At 34.6% G+C, this 17,100-nt stretch overlaps 4 protein-coding genes across 4 annotated transcripts; all 4 read right to left on the bottom strand.

The window, feature by feature from the left end:
• Nucleotides 1-135: 135 nt before the first annotated feature.
• On the bottom strand, nucleotides 136-2,339 carry LOC106432749 (probable WRKY transcription factor 72). The gene is given in 4 exon segments (NM_001316258.1): nucleotides 136-975; nucleotides 1,137-1,250; nucleotides 1,365-1,904; nucleotides 2,252-2,339. Coding segments are annotated over 4 exon segments (1,581 nt in total). The 5' UTR covers nucleotide 2,339.
• A 6,246-nt stretch (nucleotides 2,340-8,585) lies between these two features.
• Nucleotides 8,586-10,522, bottom strand: LOC106432756 (plant cysteine oxidase 1). The gene is made up of 5 exons (XM_013873603.3): nucleotides 10,105-10,522; nucleotides 9,896-10,023; nucleotides 9,677-9,806; nucleotides 8,974-9,195; nucleotides 8,586-8,874 (listed from the first exon to the last, which is right to left on the bottom strand). Exons 1-5 carry the CDS (start codon nucleotides 10,373-10,375, stop codon nucleotides 8,747-8,749), a joined length of 879 nt encoding a protein of 292 aa, XP_013729057.1. The 5' UTR covers nucleotides 10,376-10,522; the 3' UTR covers nucleotides 8,586-8,746.
• Nucleotides 10,523-11,830: 1,308 nt separating this feature from the next.
• On the bottom strand, nucleotides 11,831-14,056 carry LOC125584086 (probable pectate lyase 19). Its single transcript, XM_048751962.1, has 4 exons — nucleotides 13,710-14,056; nucleotides 12,872-13,634; nucleotides 12,349-12,594; nucleotides 11,831-12,256 (listed from the first exon to the last, which is right to left on the bottom strand). The coding sequence occupies exons 1-4, from the start codon at nucleotides 13,901-13,903 to the stop codon at nucleotides 12,032-12,034; spliced, it is 1,428 nt and encodes a 475-aa protein (XP_048607919.1). The 5' UTR covers nucleotides 13,904-14,056; the 3' UTR covers nucleotides 11,831-12,031.
• Nucleotides 14,057-14,508: 452 nt separating this feature from the next.
• LOC106431807 (serine/threonine-protein kinase PBL34) lies at nucleotides 14,509-17,017 on the bottom strand. The gene is made up of 6 exons (XM_013872635.3): nucleotides 16,497-17,017; nucleotides 15,946-16,292; nucleotides 15,741-15,876; nucleotides 15,514-15,650; nucleotides 15,316-15,439; nucleotides 14,509-15,233 (listed from the first exon to the last, which is right to left on the bottom strand). Exons 1-6 carry the CDS (start codon nucleotides 16,741-16,743, stop codon nucleotides 14,710-14,712), a joined length of 1,515 nt encoding a protein of 504 aa, XP_013728089.2. The 5' UTR covers nucleotides 16,744-17,017; the 3' UTR covers nucleotides 14,509-14,709.
• Between the last annotated feature and the right edge of the window lie 83 nt (nucleotides 17,018-17,100).

Raw genomic sequence — 17,100 nt, 5'->3', positions numbered from 1 at the left:
CACCACACTAACTCAAATAAAAACACTTATGAGAAACGGACTAACAAGAATTAACATCTTCTGATACAATACTACAACACCTAATTAAAAAAAACACCCCAAAAATTAACAATGGAGTTTCTTTTGATACAGCTACTAGCTTTTCTCTTCCTTGTTCACGAAACTAGTCGTGGAAGATGAAGAAGAAGAGTTCTTGAACATAGATAACGGAGGTTGCGACGGTGGTTGATCCAAAGACGCACCCGTTTGATTATTTGCTACTATGTTAGACATCAATAAGCTGCTAAAATAGCTTCCACATCCTTTGATGTTATTCGTCGTGGCGGTTTGCTGAACATTGTTGCTAATAGGATTCACGATCTGTTTCTCCCCGTTGGATCCAACCATGGATGAGATCGCAGCAGCAATCACGGTCTGGAAACTTGGGTCGGAAGTAAGCGCTTTCGTTAGGGTTTCAGTTAAGGACATGCTATTTTGGACTGTTTTTCCTTGGTTGGACGTCCCAAATTGCACATTGTTGTAAGGATATGGATTATAAGAAGAATACCCACTGCCCCAAACCGTGGGTATGCTGAGAGTAGTTGATGATGATAATGATGGATTAGAAGAGAAATTTAGGCTTGTGGATGGGAAGTTTTGGAAAGAGTTGGAGTATTTGTTGAAATTTAAAGAAGGCAATGAAGAAGAGGAAGAGTGTTGTGGTGTAGTGAGGTCTAGCGTGACTGTAGGATGTAATGGAGAATGAAGTGTGGGTGAGTAGAAGGATTTGTTGTTGATGAATCTTGAATTGTCGTAGAGGTTGTTTCCGATCATTTCAGCGGCTGATGACGAGGAGGAGGAGGAGCCGGAGAGGAGCATGGAGGCGGCGGCTGAAGTAGTGGAGGCCATGGTGGTGGCTGAGAGAGGAAGAGGGTGGCTGTGTGTTCCTTCATAGGTTGTGATTAGTATAGACATGTCGTCTGCACATCTTTGAACCTAAAATATCCAATATAATTGAAAACAAATAATTAAAACACACAATAGAGGACATGTCTTTGGCTTGATATAGTTTCTGTATCATATTATTGTTCCTCCATAATTATGAAATCATGATTAAAATGCTAGGAATAATTGATTGTTTTGTTTAGTATACGTACCTGTTTTCTAACGGGACATCCAGGTGCAACAGTGCATCGATAGTATGCTCGTGGACATGGGTTTCCTTTTGCGATTTTCTGACCATATTTTCTCCATTGACAACCATCATTCATCTACACATCATATAATACAATTTGTCCTAATCAGTTATAAATCATAATCAAATAGTTTGCAGTGCTTAAAGTTATAGATCATATTAGAAAGAATATATAAATTAAAGGACGTACCGTTGGTGTGTCACATCTCGCTCTAACGCAAACTCTAGCTCTCTTTACATTATTCTGCTGACCGGCCTCTCCTTCAACATCGCCACCGGAGGCAGGTGCTGGAGAGCTTCTCTTCCCGGTCACTTTACCTGACGGCCAAGTTTCTCCGGAGCTATTTTCCTGGCTAGATAAACTCCCGTTACTGAATCCTAACGTCAAGCCAGCCTTGGTCAACTCTTCGTCAGCGTTGACTTCTTTATCTTCCTTTTTAGAGGTGTTATCACTTGGAGAAGAACTTCTTCTCCCGAGTGAAAGAGACACAAGCTCGTGTTCTTGATCAAAAGAACTCAAGTCGGTCGTTGCCTTCTGAAGACCATTCACGTTTTGATCTCGAGTTAGGTTGTTTGAAGGTTCTTGTTGAACTATGTCGAAGAATCTGAGTTTGAGAGACTTGTAATCACTTTCAATACGTTCGAGCATCCCTTTAAGCTTCTCGTTCTCTTCCTTTACCTCGCTCATCTCGGCCTTGGCAGATTCAAGTTCTTGATGATCGTCGTCACCCTAAGATCATTGAATATATATATTTTAAGATCCCAACTAAATCTAATTTGTTCCAAGAGAATTCTTTTTTACATAAATGATAATCATGGCGGTCCATACTAAATTTTAACGAATTATTCAAATCCTATATCAAAAATAAACTTCAGATGAAGAATATATAATCTTCTAATTTTTTTAATGAACGGAAAATATTGAGTCTTTTAATATTAATTACGATACGCACAGCCAATTTATACAGAGTATAAGATCTATCTCAGAATTACATAATCGCATACAAGAAAATAACAAATCTGTTTGCCTTCCGTATACATATAGAATTTTAAATATGTGCACATATGAGTTGGTACCTTACTAGCTTCAAGGATTTGAGCAGATCCAAGAACTTTATCCTTAAGAAGAGAATCTGAAGTGGGTAATTTCAGAAGAACCTCCATTTTTAGAAATAAGAAGAATGTTATCTTCTTCTTTGAATTTTGTTCTTCTTTTGTTGTCTGTTTCTTCTCCACAGACTTGATAAAACTCTTTTACTTATAGCCATTTGTGTAGTTTCTTCTAGGGGACCCAAAACGCCAACACTTCAACATGTTCAATTTTTTTTTTCTATTTTTATTGAATTTCGGACATTTTCCTACAATCATATCTGTGTTATTTATTTTACACTAACTAGCGGAATATAAATAATTTATTTCCTGACTTTGTTGGTGATAATACTACTTCTCTGTTGTAATAGGGACACAAAGAATATAACCCCTGAACAAAGAAAATAAATGATCAAAGTAAGTATAAGTTTTGTAATCAAAATTTCTTTTTAAAACAGTAATTAAATATCATTGTTTCATATGTTTGAACATTAAGAAAACTCATTTTTCAATAAAAATGATTCCCAATATATAAATATTTAACACTAATCCCACAATATTTATAATTCAATTTTCTTGAGCCAATATTTAAAGTAAAATTACAAGTATGACATTACTGAATTTAATGGAGGTTTGGTTTGGAAGAAGATAAGCATAGGAGTAAAGTTTGAATTTTCTGTTTTTAAAGAACTATAGCAGTCCTCTTTGTACAAATGTTTTTTTTTAGATGAATAAATTTAAAATTCTTTCAAAAAAATAATTTAATGAATAGTTTTCAAAAGAAAAAATCTGATGATTTCACATAAAGTTGTATTTCTTGTTTTTTTCTTAACTGAACCATTTGTAGATAAAGTTATACATGGATCTTGGTTATTTAAATGTTAGGGTATTATGAAAATATCCTAATGCAGTAAATGAAATTAATATAAGAGCCTAATTTTACGGCGCCAAATAGAGATTGTATAATGTGAAGGGAGATATCCTTGAAGCTTCATGGAAGAAGACTTCTTCTATCTCTTGGCCTGACATCACATGAGCATTCGTCAACTCTTTAAATCTTATATTACTTGTTTAGTTAGTGAGTTTCTTAGCAGTCCATCATCATCGAAAACATGTTATATATATATATATATATATATATATATACATATATGATATATATTCTAAACATGAATAAGGTTGCACATTCATATACATACAATCAATGCATTAAATTTATCTAAGTGTATCACATGTCTGGTCAACAATCGACATTGTTGCATAACAACGGTATAGTTCGTCAGCTTTTATGTTCCACCATTCTAGTGACAAAAGTTATTTTCTCAATTAGTGTTTCGAATATTTTTTTCTGTGTATTATTTTCACAAAATTTCAATCACAAGTTCGTTTATAATTAGCAATCTTTACTAAAAGGAACAAGAAAAAACAAGATATTTAGGCTATCAATACTTAAAAAAGCAAATTTATATTAAAAATTATGTAACATATATGATCAGAAAGCAAACAAAAATATCAGGCATTTTATTATAGTGGTGTATATGTAAACCTAGTCATATGGTTAGGCCAAAGGGTGCGTATACCGGTCAATACGCAGGTCACACACGGTAATTATATGATTTTGTCAACTTTGGACAGAAAACTAATGGTTTTCCAATGTTATTATCATATTTGTGTCACATCTAATTTCATTTCATTATTTACATGAATGTCAAAATGCTTCACATAGTTGTCATATTTCATCAGTGGCGTACGGCTGCATGGCGTTGAAAAGCGAACATGCATTATTTGCTCAATTTTTTTATTATTTGCTCAATTTTTTATAAAATTCTAATAAATGTTCTAGTTTTTTTTTTAAGAAACAACGAAATAATTTATATTATTTATAATTGTACAAATGAGCTTCGGTCGTATACACTATTATCGAAGAGAAAACATTGATTTGTGTTTTAAAATAGTTGATTTTTTTGGTTGAAACTTGAAACACGAGAATGAAGCTATATTTTTATTCTGGAAAATAACATAAAAATATAAACTAATATTAATTTAGCCAATAAAAAAATTATAAAATATTATTAGTCATACAGTTTTCAATAAAATTAAAACTAATATCAAAATATTATGTATTTTGAAACATTAAAAATTCTTCAAAACATTAATATCTATTTTGGAACCGAAGAGTATTAATTAGCTAGCCACTTTCTCATTAATCTATATACTAGCAAATTGTCGTCTTTCCTGTCTCCAATTTTTCAAACTAGACAATTATTTCAAATCAATACTAATATTTTTGAGGTGCCAGTACATAATTAATTATAAGAGAACTGGTTTAGTTTTTGATGACACAATTTTAAATAATTTTATTTCCTTAGACCAAGTTGAATCTTGAATACTTAATTCGGTCTCGATCTAAGTTTCCAATTTCTTTTGTTTTTGGGATCTGAGCTGCCGCAGCTTTTATAATAAAAATTCTTATAGTAAACATTTTGATCAACTCAACTTACATTATTCATTTGCTAAATTATTTAATATAAACAAAGACTTTCTTGTAACTATTATAAATATGTACAGTTCATTATATGGTTAAGTAAACAATCGTGGTCGCAATGTGGTTATTGTTTAACCATATAAGCAATGAGATATAAAATTAACACGTCTCACATTAACTCCATTAACTAAGTAAAATTAATTAGTAGTTACTAGCGACACGGAAATTAAAGATTTGTCTAATATTTTGTTATGTTTATGTCATTTCGACTACCGTCGGACTAATCCATAAATATAATTTCCATTTTTTAAATCTAAAACTGCTTCATACCCTTTTGATAACTAATAATCTTTCAATTCATTTTAAAGACTGGTGATGAAAGTTTAATATTTTGATGTGGAAATTATTGATGGCTTAATCATCTATAATAAGACAGGACGATTATCAACATTTGGTCTTGTTTAGACATTAGAAGTCTTTGGTCAACTGTATTGATTTTTAACATGTTTGCCAAAAAAAAAAAAAAAAAAACTGTATTGATTATTTTTCTACTAATTTGCGATAAGTTTGTTTATTTCAGTTCCAGTGTAATTAGTTATGTTCATATGGCCGCACCAGTTCAATAAAATCAGCAAGGAGAAAGTTTTTGATCTTTTTTCAGCAAATGAGTGAATGAAAGGGTCAATTACTACCATGTCTCTGCGACTCGCAAGACAGATCAGATCTTGACCCGACGTTTGCTAGTTTTCTAATTACGGTTTGTATTTGAATTACTCTCAAAATTATAATATATATATATATATAATATTTCAAGAATATTTCACAAAAGTAAATGGAAATGAGTCAATGATCTTCTTGATTTTATTACTTCTTACGTAAGTCTCTACGGTATCTTTTTTTTTTTGAATAGTCTATATGGTATCTATAATATATGATCTCAAATGAATATTGATTATATGTCACACATTATAATAATAATTAGTGAACTGGATTAAAAAATCAGAATAATTAAATCAAACTGAGAACATATATAGTTTCTTGGCCTCATTATTCAATATATATATAATAATAATAATAATAATAATAATAATTATTATTATTATTATTATTATTATCAGAAATCATCAATATTTCCAGTTCTACCAAGAGTTTGTTTTACACATGATAACTCTTATAGAAATAATCAATATTTCTAATTCTACCAAGAGTTTTTGGAAAATATCAATACATATATCCAGCTTGAGATATGTATAATTCTGTTAGTTGGTATAAAATGTATTTATATGCAGAGTAACGAAGAGGTCTTCCACACGAAATACAACTATAATAGACTTATATATAATATTTGGGTCATCAACTTGCGACTAGATTTTACAATTTCTACTACTGACCTAAGGTCAATGGTTTAGATGTAGACATTGAAATTCAACAATTATCAAAAGATTTATACGTTTAAAGCCAGCTTGGAGATTCTCCATTGAAATTTAGGTCAATGGTTTCAGATTTGTCATTGAATGAGTGATTAGTTTATTATTGTTCTTGGGGTTAGACTCCCATCTCTATGCATTATCCAAGAGATTTATATTCAAATTTGATCGTTTTTTCTCGCAGAAAATAGTGATTAAGTAGAAGGAGTACATGTCCACATACAGCTAGTAGTACCACTACTTATTCTCCTCCGTTGAAATTGATCATATAGGCCGGTTCTTATTCAATTTTGTACCAACTATCCGGTTACCTGTTATTTGTTGAATATATATACCTGATTTATAAATTTCAAATTGGTAGAGCATCTTATGGACTATATCTAAGTACTTGTCCCTACTACAAATATACACAATCCAAAACGACTACAATGTTAATTTTGGGAATTTGACACAAATTAATTGTGTTATTAGTAGAATGACTCAAATTTTTAATCTGGTACCATGATGAAGGGTATGCTTGTGCTCAGGTTGTTAATTTTGGGAATTGAACACTAACGAGGTTGTTTGTGAAGTTGTGGAAGGAGATATTACTCAGCTAGTTATTCAGTTTCAAGATGAGCTTGGTAATGTGGTTGAAGGTAACACTCAAGTTCCTGTCGTGCTCATGGAGTTGCCCAAGCGGGTATGTTGCTTTAGTAGATTTTAGTTCGTTGTTTGATGTGAGCTTTGATTATGGCAGTATCGTGAAAAATTGATGGTCTTTGACTTGAGCTTGCCTATTAGTTCTAATGAATGTGAAAGGTTTTGCTTAGCTTAAATGAACTTACTTTATCAGGATTGATGCATTGGTTTGTTAAACCTTAGAGGCGATAAAGTAGTTTAATTTGTCTTTTTTTTTTCTTGACAAATCTTGTGTGTATCATTTAGTTTTAGTGACAGTTATATATACATATATTGACAGCTTCGCCAAGGATATGTCTTTAACATTGAAGCTGGGAAGCAAGCTTTGACGAACATCAAACCCTTACGGCTCTTCTCTAACATCGAAGTGAATCCACGGCCAGATGAGAAAAACGAAGGAGCCATTGTCGTTGAGATCATACTGAAAGAGTTTGAACATAAGTCAGTTGATGTTAGTACTGTGTGGAACATAGTTCATGGCCTTGTCGAGGAGCTCCCACATTGGTACTTAGTTTAATTATTGAGTAATTGACAAGAATGCACCCAAAAGCCCATATAATTTGTCATATATCTTTGTTTCTTTTTAATATTTTTTATGACTATAATACCCTTATCTCTATCTCTCTCCTTTTTCCTTTTATGTGTTCTAATCTTTTTATCTCTCGTATAGATTCTTCAAATCATCTTCTAATTCAACACAAATCTTTATTTTTTTATTCTGATTCTTTTGACATCCATAATGCTAATCTTATTATCTCACCATAATTCCAATGTTCCTAATTTCGACTCACAATCAACTTTTAGATAATATATACAACTTTTAGATAATATATACGTTAGTAGGTATTTTATTACTTACCTGCTATTATTTAGATTTTAATGGATTCTTAATCGATACATGAAGTATTACTATTAGCTATTACAAATAGTTTTGGGGCTATTTGATAGATAACTAATTAATTGTTAATAGTTTCATTAACTGATATATGATTTGTTAGTCGATACATTTGTTTGATACATAGATTGTTAGAAGACACTGAAATTATTAGCTGATATGTTAGTTGATATGTAGATTGTTACCTACTATATAAATATTTAGCTGATAAATCTAGAGTTACTTGTTTTCGATAAAGCATGAGAATATTTTCGTCCGCACAGTGTCAAAAAGTTACTCATTTTTGGATTATCCATAATTATGGGCATTCTGCTAATTTGGACTTTAATTGGGTATATTCCACACATTCACTCTTAATTATTCTCAATTTTCCCCAACAGTTATTCTCAATTTTCCCCAACAGTTTGGAAACTAATTTAGGCTGCAAATATACTGTTGGCTGAATAGAGAAATAAATTACATCTCGGTATATATTTCTGTTAGTTTCAGCCAAAAAATACACCATCTACAAATATATTGTATTTGTTGAAGAATCAGCAGAGTTCAGATAATAGATGGGAAAACAAAGCATTTTTAGCTGAATATTATCCATCCATCCTCATAAGAAGAGAGAAACAGAGGGAACAACTTTTTTCGCTTACCATCACTATTTTTATTCCACTAATCATTATTTATCTCATTCCATTTTACAAAATAATCTTTTTAGTTTAAATGGGATTCTACCATGTATATCGAGATCCAAACCAAATTAATCAAAATGAAAGAATAAATCAAAATTTAAAGTAAACTAAAACAGATTCTAAACACTAACTCGGAAAATATCAAAGCCAAATCTATACGAAGTCTATTTTATTTTGGCTAAAAATAGAAAATATATATTATTTTTCTCGTTTCCCTTTCCTTTTTTATGTACAAAGAAGAATTTAAACTAAGAAGTCCAACAAATAAAAAAAAACTGATTCCAAATCTGAAAAGTGCAATAGATAGAAAAGCTCTCAATCCTCAACCTTTGGGCCTGTGTATAAAGCTCCAACTACGTTAAGATCCTCTGGATTATCACCTCTTTCTTGCAACCATGCATGACCTTCTTTCTCAACTCCACCTCTCAAAACGTCATCTCTTTCTGAAAAAAAACATGATAAACTTTTTTTATCAATCTGGTCTAGTTACATGTAACTCAGTGTACAGGCTATTATGACTAGTAAGTATAAAAAAAGCTGACCTGATGAGAAGTTGTCCAAAGGGAACTCTAGGAAGTAAGTACAATGTCTGCCTTCTGGATTGCAATAAGGAGGGCCAAGCACGTCTAGAACCGCGCACGCTGTTCTGGCTGTGAACCTATGCATGTTCCCACCATCTTCCGGGTACAAAATGGAGGCGTTGCATGGTGCGGTTAACGCTGAGTCCATCTTCAGTTTCGCCAGCCTGGTTTTCGGATCCCTCACTGCGAATTGAGATATCACTAAACGATAAATGTCTTGAACTGTAATAATTTAAAACGTGAAAATGGAATTGTATAACATTCAGCACCTATAGAAAAAGGGACAGAGAATTAATCTTTAGTTCCTATTGAGACCAATCCAAATTTTTGACAAAAGTAGGATGATGACCTACATAAAGAGTATGTGGTCGGTCCTAAAGTGAGATTTGAGTCATCATCACATCAGTGAGATGAGACCTATAATACTATTTAAGGTAGATGGACCAATCTATTTCATTGAGATTCGTTTTTGACTTTTTGAGTAGAAACAGCATAAAAAAAAACTTCAACGCTACCATTCCAAGTATTATCACTAATCAAAACCTATAACCTTTTTTGCTAAATTGGGATTATATCTTAAGAGGTAAGAAGTTAAAAGTGACTTACTTATCTTCAAATATCTAATGAACCCTAATAAGTTTTCTTGGGAAGAAAGTAAACTTACTTGGAGCATCAGCCACCCAATCATAGGACTTGATGTGCATTGTACCAAAGAGAAGCTTGCTAAAAACTGTCATCCCTGGATGGTTATGAAGAGGAATGACACCCGAAGGCGGCAAACAAAAAATCCCAATCTGCCAATAAAAAAAACCCTAATCATGATTACTTACACCACAAGAAAAAGGACAAAACCGTGAGTGTGTTGTGTGTTTGGTGACATTACCGAGAATTGTTCGCATTGGTGTAGATGCAGGTACGTTATTGGTGGCGAAGACCCATCCTCTGGTCCGTAGTCTGGTCGGAAATACGGCATGGTCGGAGCTAACCCGACATCCTCTGGTTTCATATTATCTACATATTACATAATCAAACTCAAATCAAAATAGAAAACCCAGAACAAAATCAATGAGATTTGAATCGAAATTACAATACCAAGAATGTCTCGTAGCTGTTGGATTTTATCTTCAGAAGGAATGACTCCAGGGCCGCCATTGGAGAACACTTCCTTGCAGGTATCAAACAGCCGCCGCACCGGAGTGATCTCATACGCCGGAGAATCACTCCTCTTCCGTCGCATCCCCCTCTTCTTCTTCTTCTTCTTCTTTTTGATATGAGGTGAATTAACAGAGTTTGGATTAGGGCTTTTAACTTTACATTGATCTTTACTCAAAACATCTTTCTCTGGTTTCATTTCAAACCCCATGAATCTCACAAACCCCCTCACCGAAAGACAGAGACTTTGTTCACGAAATCAAAATCTGAATCTGGTAATGAAAATGGGATTAAGGAGAAAGAATGAGATATAAAACAGGGAAAAAAAGATAGAGATACCATTATCGAGACAAAACCAGGGGCTGTTCTTTTTCTTACTATGGGCTTATGTTTTGTCTCAAACAGCGGATTCCTTTTTTTATCCGTTTCGGTCTTCTCAAAGGGGCAAAATGGAAATACGCATACATAACAAAAAAGAAATATATTTATGGCATATACGTAGGTGCTACTTGCTTGGTCGTTTAAATCCGGTTATTCTTAACCGGAGATCCAGTTTTTATTACTTATTTTGGTCGCAGAATTGCTGATTCATCAGTTATGGTGTTTTTAGAAAAATATAATTATTGGTTTGTATTTTATTAATTCCACATGTGTGAATATAAAAACTATAGTATTTAATTTGGGTTTTTCTGTTGAACCTTATAATTGTTTTGTATGTTTGCTTTAACTGAAAGCATTCATATGTATTTTTAGGGAAATGCCGGGGTTATCCCTGAAATTTTTTGTACTTGCCCCTCCCCCCCCCCCCCCCCCCCCCCCCCCCCCCCCGGTTTATATGGGAATGCTAGTAGTTTGTACTAGGAATCTTTGCTCTTATTATTTTTATTTTTCTTATAAATATATTAGTTCATATCTTTGGCAATTTTATTTATTTGTATTATTTTGGTAGGTACTATAATTATCCATTTACAAACTATATATATTGATAATTTGAGATCTTTGAGTCTTGAAAACCCACAACAACCTGGTATTGCTTGCCGACTCTGCTGAAATTTATTATTTTAATAAAGAGCAAGCAACTAGCAATTATATTAACGTTTAGAAACCTCGAATGTCATTTACATCCGTCCCTTTTTCAACACGTTTTGTGGACAACAATACTTAATGCGTGAGATATTTTTTTAGGTTGTTTGAAAGATTTTAAAAGCAGTAGACCTAATTATATAGCGAATGGAGGCTAGTACACATCTTTCTGTGTTCCACTTTCACTATGGCTTCTTTGGCAACATTTCTTTATCCACTATTCAGCATTTTGTCAATGAAGCTGAGAGGGTGGTACATCCATACAATGTGGTCTCATTGGCTGATGCCATGTTTCCATAACATGTAAGTTTAACTTTCTTTGGTGCATTTTCCGATTGTATGTTTATTAGGTGAGCAGATGGATTTGTTCTGCCACTAGGGACTAGTAATGTTCAAGAGAAATGCTTCATGAGTCACTTATGAGGTTCCTATAGCTTTTCCTTTCAGTTGTTTTTTGTAATTCCATCTTCCTATCTTAATGGGATCATCTCTCATCTTTTGCTTCTCTTCATTAGATGTAAAAGGGTCCCTAATTAGCTACAGGAACCAAAGAAGAGAGAAATCACCACAAAATCAAACGTAGTACAAGAATTAGCTATATTTACTTACTTTTTTTACATCTCTTTTTTTGTTCTTATACAGAAAAATACAAAATACATTTACAAGTTATAACGTTTTTCATTTTCACCCCTTAATTCATTATTTCCTGAACTAGATAGAAGCAAAAAAAAATCAAAAACGTTTGTTGTCTTTAATTCAGACAAGTAATCAAAAAGGAAATGGTCTAACAGCGTCTTCCGACTCTGCAATCAAGTGCTCCTGCGTATTTGGTCAGCTTTGAAACAGCGTATCCATTTTTCGGTTTAATCATGTTTCGTCTGGTGTGATCAGTTTCGTAATTAGGATTTCCAGATTGTCTAAAATAAGCTCCGTTCATGAATATATCTTTTTCAGATCTCCAGTTCCAGTGTTTCCACTCTTCTTCCGGTGCATAGTCTCTCTTTGTCACCTACATACGTTACATTTTTTCATTAAGTTTACAATCTTATAACCGAACTTTTATTTATGCACTGTTACACATTATTATAATGTTTTAGTTACCTCTCTGTAATGAGGTAAGTGTGGAGGAGCAATGAATCGGTTTCCTTGGCTGAGAATTGTCGGACTTTGACTGCCTCCGATAGCGTACAGCTCCCAATGAGTGTAGTCATTGTTCACAACATGAACAAATCCCCACCTGATCCTTGGCATCCTCTGCACAAGTCCTTTACCAAAATGGTTATAAGCCACTGTGACTTGCATCTTTTTGTCTAAGTCATAAGTGTTTTGAGCACCAAGCAACATCACCTACACAAGCAAAAAATCCCAATAAAATAACAAATACTAGTTTATAACTTACGATAGGCTAGTAGCAGAACTGGTTCTAGGCACTACCAGTTTTGGGTACAATCGGATGAAATATTTATCTTAGCTCCAAATATTTTAAAAGTTATTATATTTAAATCGTATGACCTCAAAATTATAAAAAATATTAAGAATAACCTAAAAATGTTTATAATTCAGTAAATATTGTTTTTAATGATGGAATAAAATAATTTAGATTATATGGATAATGAATGTTTACGTCGTTGTGGTGAGTGAAGTGAGAGTTGGAGATTGTAATGGCAGTGGATCCAACAATGGCATCAATGAGTCCATCTTGACATTGCGACATGGAGACATGGTCAAGCCAAATGTTAGACGAACCGTATATAGACAAACCGTCCCCATCGGCTCTAGTCCTCATTCCGAAATGGTCCGCCGAGTCACGGATCATACCACCGCTACTCTCAGATATGTGGTGAATATGCAACCCATGGATAATAACATGTCTAACAAACTGCATCGTGACCCCCGCGCCATGCGCGATATGGACATTAGCTCCTCGCGCATCGATGGTCTTGAAGCTATTAATCATAAGCTCTTGGTTTAAACGAATGCTCATATCGTTCTTGAAAATGATCCAGAGAGGCTCCTCCTGAATCACGGCGTGACGCAACGTCCCGGGTTCAGGGTTCACCACGTCCTCGTCGAGGTTGCTTGTGACCACGTAGATGCGTCCATGTTTTCCACCGACCGTCATGTGTCCGAACCCACGTACACATTTGACAAGCTTCTTGCGACGCTTAGCCCAGTTCTTACGGCAACGCCAACATTTATCTATAGGGTTACTTGCGGTACACGGTCCCTTGAGCTTACTCCATTTTCCTTTGCCTTTGCCTCTTAAGCTTCGTCTCGTGCTGTTCGTCGAGTTATCTCCGGATCCGACCATTTCAATGACTTCATTTTCCACCTCTTCAGGCTTAGCGTTGCTAGCTTCCTCGGTCGGTGTAATATCAGTAGAGTTGCTTTATTACACACCAAACCAAAACACAAGAATCAAACATTAGTAATGTTTTTTTGGTATATAAACTTTGACTTACTCGTAATGACTTTCGTGAAAGTGATCGATGATTTCATAAGGATCAGAATGATAAGCTTGAAGAGTAAACTCTCGGGCCTCGTCGGCTCTTTGGGACCAATATTCGTCCAACTCAGACATGTCGGCTTGTATGGTCGGAATCAGACCAGCAATACAAAACACTAACATCAACTTTAACAGGCTAGCCATAACCATCTTTAAAAATATTTGTTTGGTCTCTTTTTTCTCTAAGAAAGAAACAGTTTTATTTTTAGATATAAGTTTTCCCCTGTTTTCTTAAGGGATTAAGATTAAAATGGGGAATTATTAAGCTTTAAAACATTGATCGTTTTCTGTTTAATTTATCTACTTCTTTGGAAGCCTATATAGCCTTTAGATGATGGACCGTACTGCGAGTTTTTAGAAACGTGAACGAGTGGTGTTTAGATAAACTTGCTCGAGAAGCACTCTCTAGTTTTAGAAAGTTACCGCTAATGATGGGTCATTTTTATTTGTGGGCAATTTCTATATTTTATTTTTTAATTATTATATTTAGCACCCAATTTATTTTTAGTTTTAGGTTTGTTGGGACATAAATAGGATTTGTTTTAAATGCTCCCATATTTTGGATAAATTTTACATTAACTATGATCTATTATTATTTCAATAAAAAATCTAGACTTATATTTCTTTGTTCATAAAGGTCATTCATTTCATATTATTAATTTATATTAACAAGAACTAAAAATTAATTGAATGTTTTATGGGTTATGAAACTTTGACCTATGTATGAATCAAATCTTAAAATATTCTGAACCAAATTAGATAACTATAGTTTCACATTAAAATCAGACTTCCATAACAACCCAATTGGATTCACCGTTCTCCATCGTTTTTTTTACATTAATCCATCAAAGAGTTTACCATAACATCATTAGTTAAAAATTTATCTCCTTGCCGCTTAGAAAAAAAACGATAAAAGCTTTTTTGACCATTTAGGCTTTTGTCCACACAAGAGAGCTTTATGTAGTTGCTCCTTTAGGCTTTGGAGAAGGCACCTGATGCCGATAAGGCGAAGAACCATGTTGACCATGAGGACTAGACAGCGTCCTAAACACAGGCTGCGGCTGCCCGTTTCTTGATCCAAACCCGTTTCCTCCTCCCTGAGACCGACCCGACCCGTTTTTCAAACGCTCGGCTTGCATCGTCTGAAAGTAGTAAGAAGAGCTCGCCATGTCTTTAAGATGAGGAAGTGGTTTGAGCGCTTCGACGACGTCACTCATCTTTGGCCTAATCTTGGGGTCACGGCTCAGACACTGTGCAGCGAGCTGAGTCACCTTTTGAGCGCCTTTGATCGAGAAATGGCCCTCGAGTCTTGGATCGAGCAACCGGTAAAACCTTCTTTTGTCGAGTAGATGCGGTCTTGCCCATTCCACTAAGTTGTGTTCGCCGTTTGGGCGGTTCTTGTCCATGGAACGTCGTCCAGTCAGCATTTCGAGGAGAACCACACCGAAACTATACACATCGCTCTTTGATGTCAAGTGACCTTAAAGAGTTCAATGGGAAAGCAAATCAATAAAGATGGAAACAAAACTAAGTAAATGGATGCAAACAGATAGGACACTCACCAGTCATTACATACTCAGGAGCAGCGTAACCATATGTACCCATAACTCGAGTAGAGACATGTGTTTTGCCTTCATCAGGAGCGTCTTTGGCAAGTCCAAAATCAGATAGTTTTGCATTGTAGTCCTTAAAAAAAATGAGAAAAAATAATAAATCTAAAAGTGTTCTCATGTAAATGGATAAGAGTAAAGGATACATACTGCATCAAGTAAGATGTTTGAGGTTTTGAAATCTCGATAAATGACAGGCTTTAAAGCTTCTTCATGGAGGAAGCTGAGACCTTTTGCAGCACCTACTGCAATCTTCATCCGGATAGACCAAGGAAGAGGCAACGACCCTTTGGAACACAAGAAAAAAAAAGGATTAAACATTGAACAACAATGAAATGGTTTGTGAATCTATATGAGGCTGTGTGGGTTTCACATACTTCTGAAAAGATGATTCTCCAAGCTTCCTCGAGGCATGAACTCGTAAACAAGCAGCCTTTGATCATCTTCAATGCAATAACCAACCAGCTTCACTAGATTCGGATGAAGAAGGTTACCAAGGAAATTGATCTCAGCCTACAAATGCAAGACCACACATTAAAAGTGATAACAAAGAAAGAAAAAGAGAAGAGATTGTTCTCTTACAAGCCACTCTTTGTGACCTTGAAGTCCATCAGGATTCAACGTTTTGACAGCAACAGTAAGCCCAGTACCGGGTTTAACAGGAGCAGTACCGTTTTCTTCGATCCATCCTTTAAAGACGCAACCAAAACCTCCTTCTCCGAGAAGACTCTCTGGTCTGAAGTTTCTAGTAGCTAGCTTAAGGTCATTGAAAGTAAAGTTCCTCAGGTTAGAATAAGCCTTGAGCTCTTCGCTGATCATTGGTGTCGATGAAGAGCTTCCTGCGTTGCTGGTCGTTGTGGTTGAGGAAACAGGACCAGCTGGTTGATCAGTTGATTTCTCATTTGCTGATTTACTTTCCATTGTAGTCACTAAAAACAAAAACAAAAAACATAACCACAGATCATCCCACAAGTCAAGTGAATAAAGTGACCCTTAACTCCAAAGTTCCTAACTTTGGTAATAACACAAGTTGTCAAACCCTAGATGGAAAGATAAATATGGAAATTAAAAAAAAAAAACCCACAACGAAAGTTTTCATTTTTCGATTCGAAGGTCAAGACTTTGAGTTTTACCTGTGCTGGTAGTGGCGTAGAGAGAAGAAGATGAAGCATCAAGGTCTGATTTCGAAGGTAAGCAGCCAATCATGAACCTGAACTTGACCCAGCACCCACTTGGTTCTTCTCTTTCTTCATCTTCTTCTTCAAAGGTTTCGCCTTTACTTTTGCTAACGACATCGTTCTTCTTCCTTTTCTGATGCTCGGTCTCGTTAGCTTTCTTCTTCGATTGAGCTTTGACAGGATCAGTATCGTTCAAAGCCATCTCACCAAACACAGTTACGCAGATGATTTGTTTTGATCAGACCAACATAGTATAGCTTTGGAAGAATCGAAGAAGAACAAACCCTAAAGGGGAACTAGAGAGAGAGAGAGAGAGGAAGTGAGATTCACTAAGGGAATGGATCAAAGCCCCAAGTCGCGCAATTTTAGTCAAAAAGGAGGAATTGATGTCTCCGGTGAGAGAGAGAAGATGTGCAGAAGAGAGGAGAGAGAGAGAAGCTTAAGGAAAAGTGAGAATTTTTTTCACATATGCTTCTACAGTAAACATAGTTGAAATTATAAACAGTTTAATGACCCGTTTATTGATTAATTAATTCAGTAATTATTAGCTACCTACAAG

This window comes from Brassica napus, chromosome C3, assembly GCF_020379485.1.
Source record: "Brassica napus cultivar Da-Ae chromosome C3, Da-Ae, whole genome shotgun sequence".
Lineage (NCBI taxonomy): Eukaryota > Viridiplantae > Streptophyta > Magnoliopsida > Brassicales > Brassicaceae > Brassica > Brassica napus.
Note: the sequence above shows the minus strand (reverse complement) of the source record. Positions and strands in the feature narration are given on the sequence as shown.

Coding starts and splice junctions, on each gene's coding strand:
- LOC106431807 (XM_013872635.3), bottom strand. CDS start 16,743: ATGGCTTTGAACGATACTGATCCTGTCAAAGCTCAATCGAAGAAGAAA. Junction 15,877..15,945: donor AAGGTCACAAAGAGTGGCTT/GTAAGAGAACAA, acceptor TTGCATTTGTAG/GCTGAGATCAATTTCCTTGG. Junction 15,234..15,315: donor TCCTGAGTATGTAATGACTG/GTGAGTGTCCTA, acceptor GAACTCTTTAAG/GTCACTTGACATCAAAGAGC.
- LOC125584086 (XM_048751962.1), bottom strand. CDS start 13,903: ATGGTTATGGCTAGCCTGTTAAAGTTGATGTTAGTGTTTTGTATTGCT. Junction 12,595..12,871: donor ACTTCACTCACCACAACGAC/GTAAACATTCAT, acceptor TTGCTTGTGTAG/GTGATGTTGCTTGGTGCTCA. Junction 12,257..12,348: donor ACTTACCTCATTACAGAGAG/GTAACTAAAACA, acceptor TAACGTATGTAG/GTGACAAAGAGAGACTATGC.
- LOC106432756 (XM_013873603.3), bottom strand. CDS start 10,375: ATGGGGTTTGAAATGAAACCAGAGAAAGATGTTTTGAGTAAAGATCAA. Junction 9,807..9,895: donor ACCAATGCGAACAATTCTCG/GTAATGTCACCA, acceptor TTTTATTGGCAG/ATTGGGATTTTTTGTTTGCC. Junction 8,875..8,973: donor TTTGGACAACTTCTCATCAG/GTCAGCTTTTTT, acceptor GTTTTTTTTCAG/AAAGAGATGACGTTTTGAGA.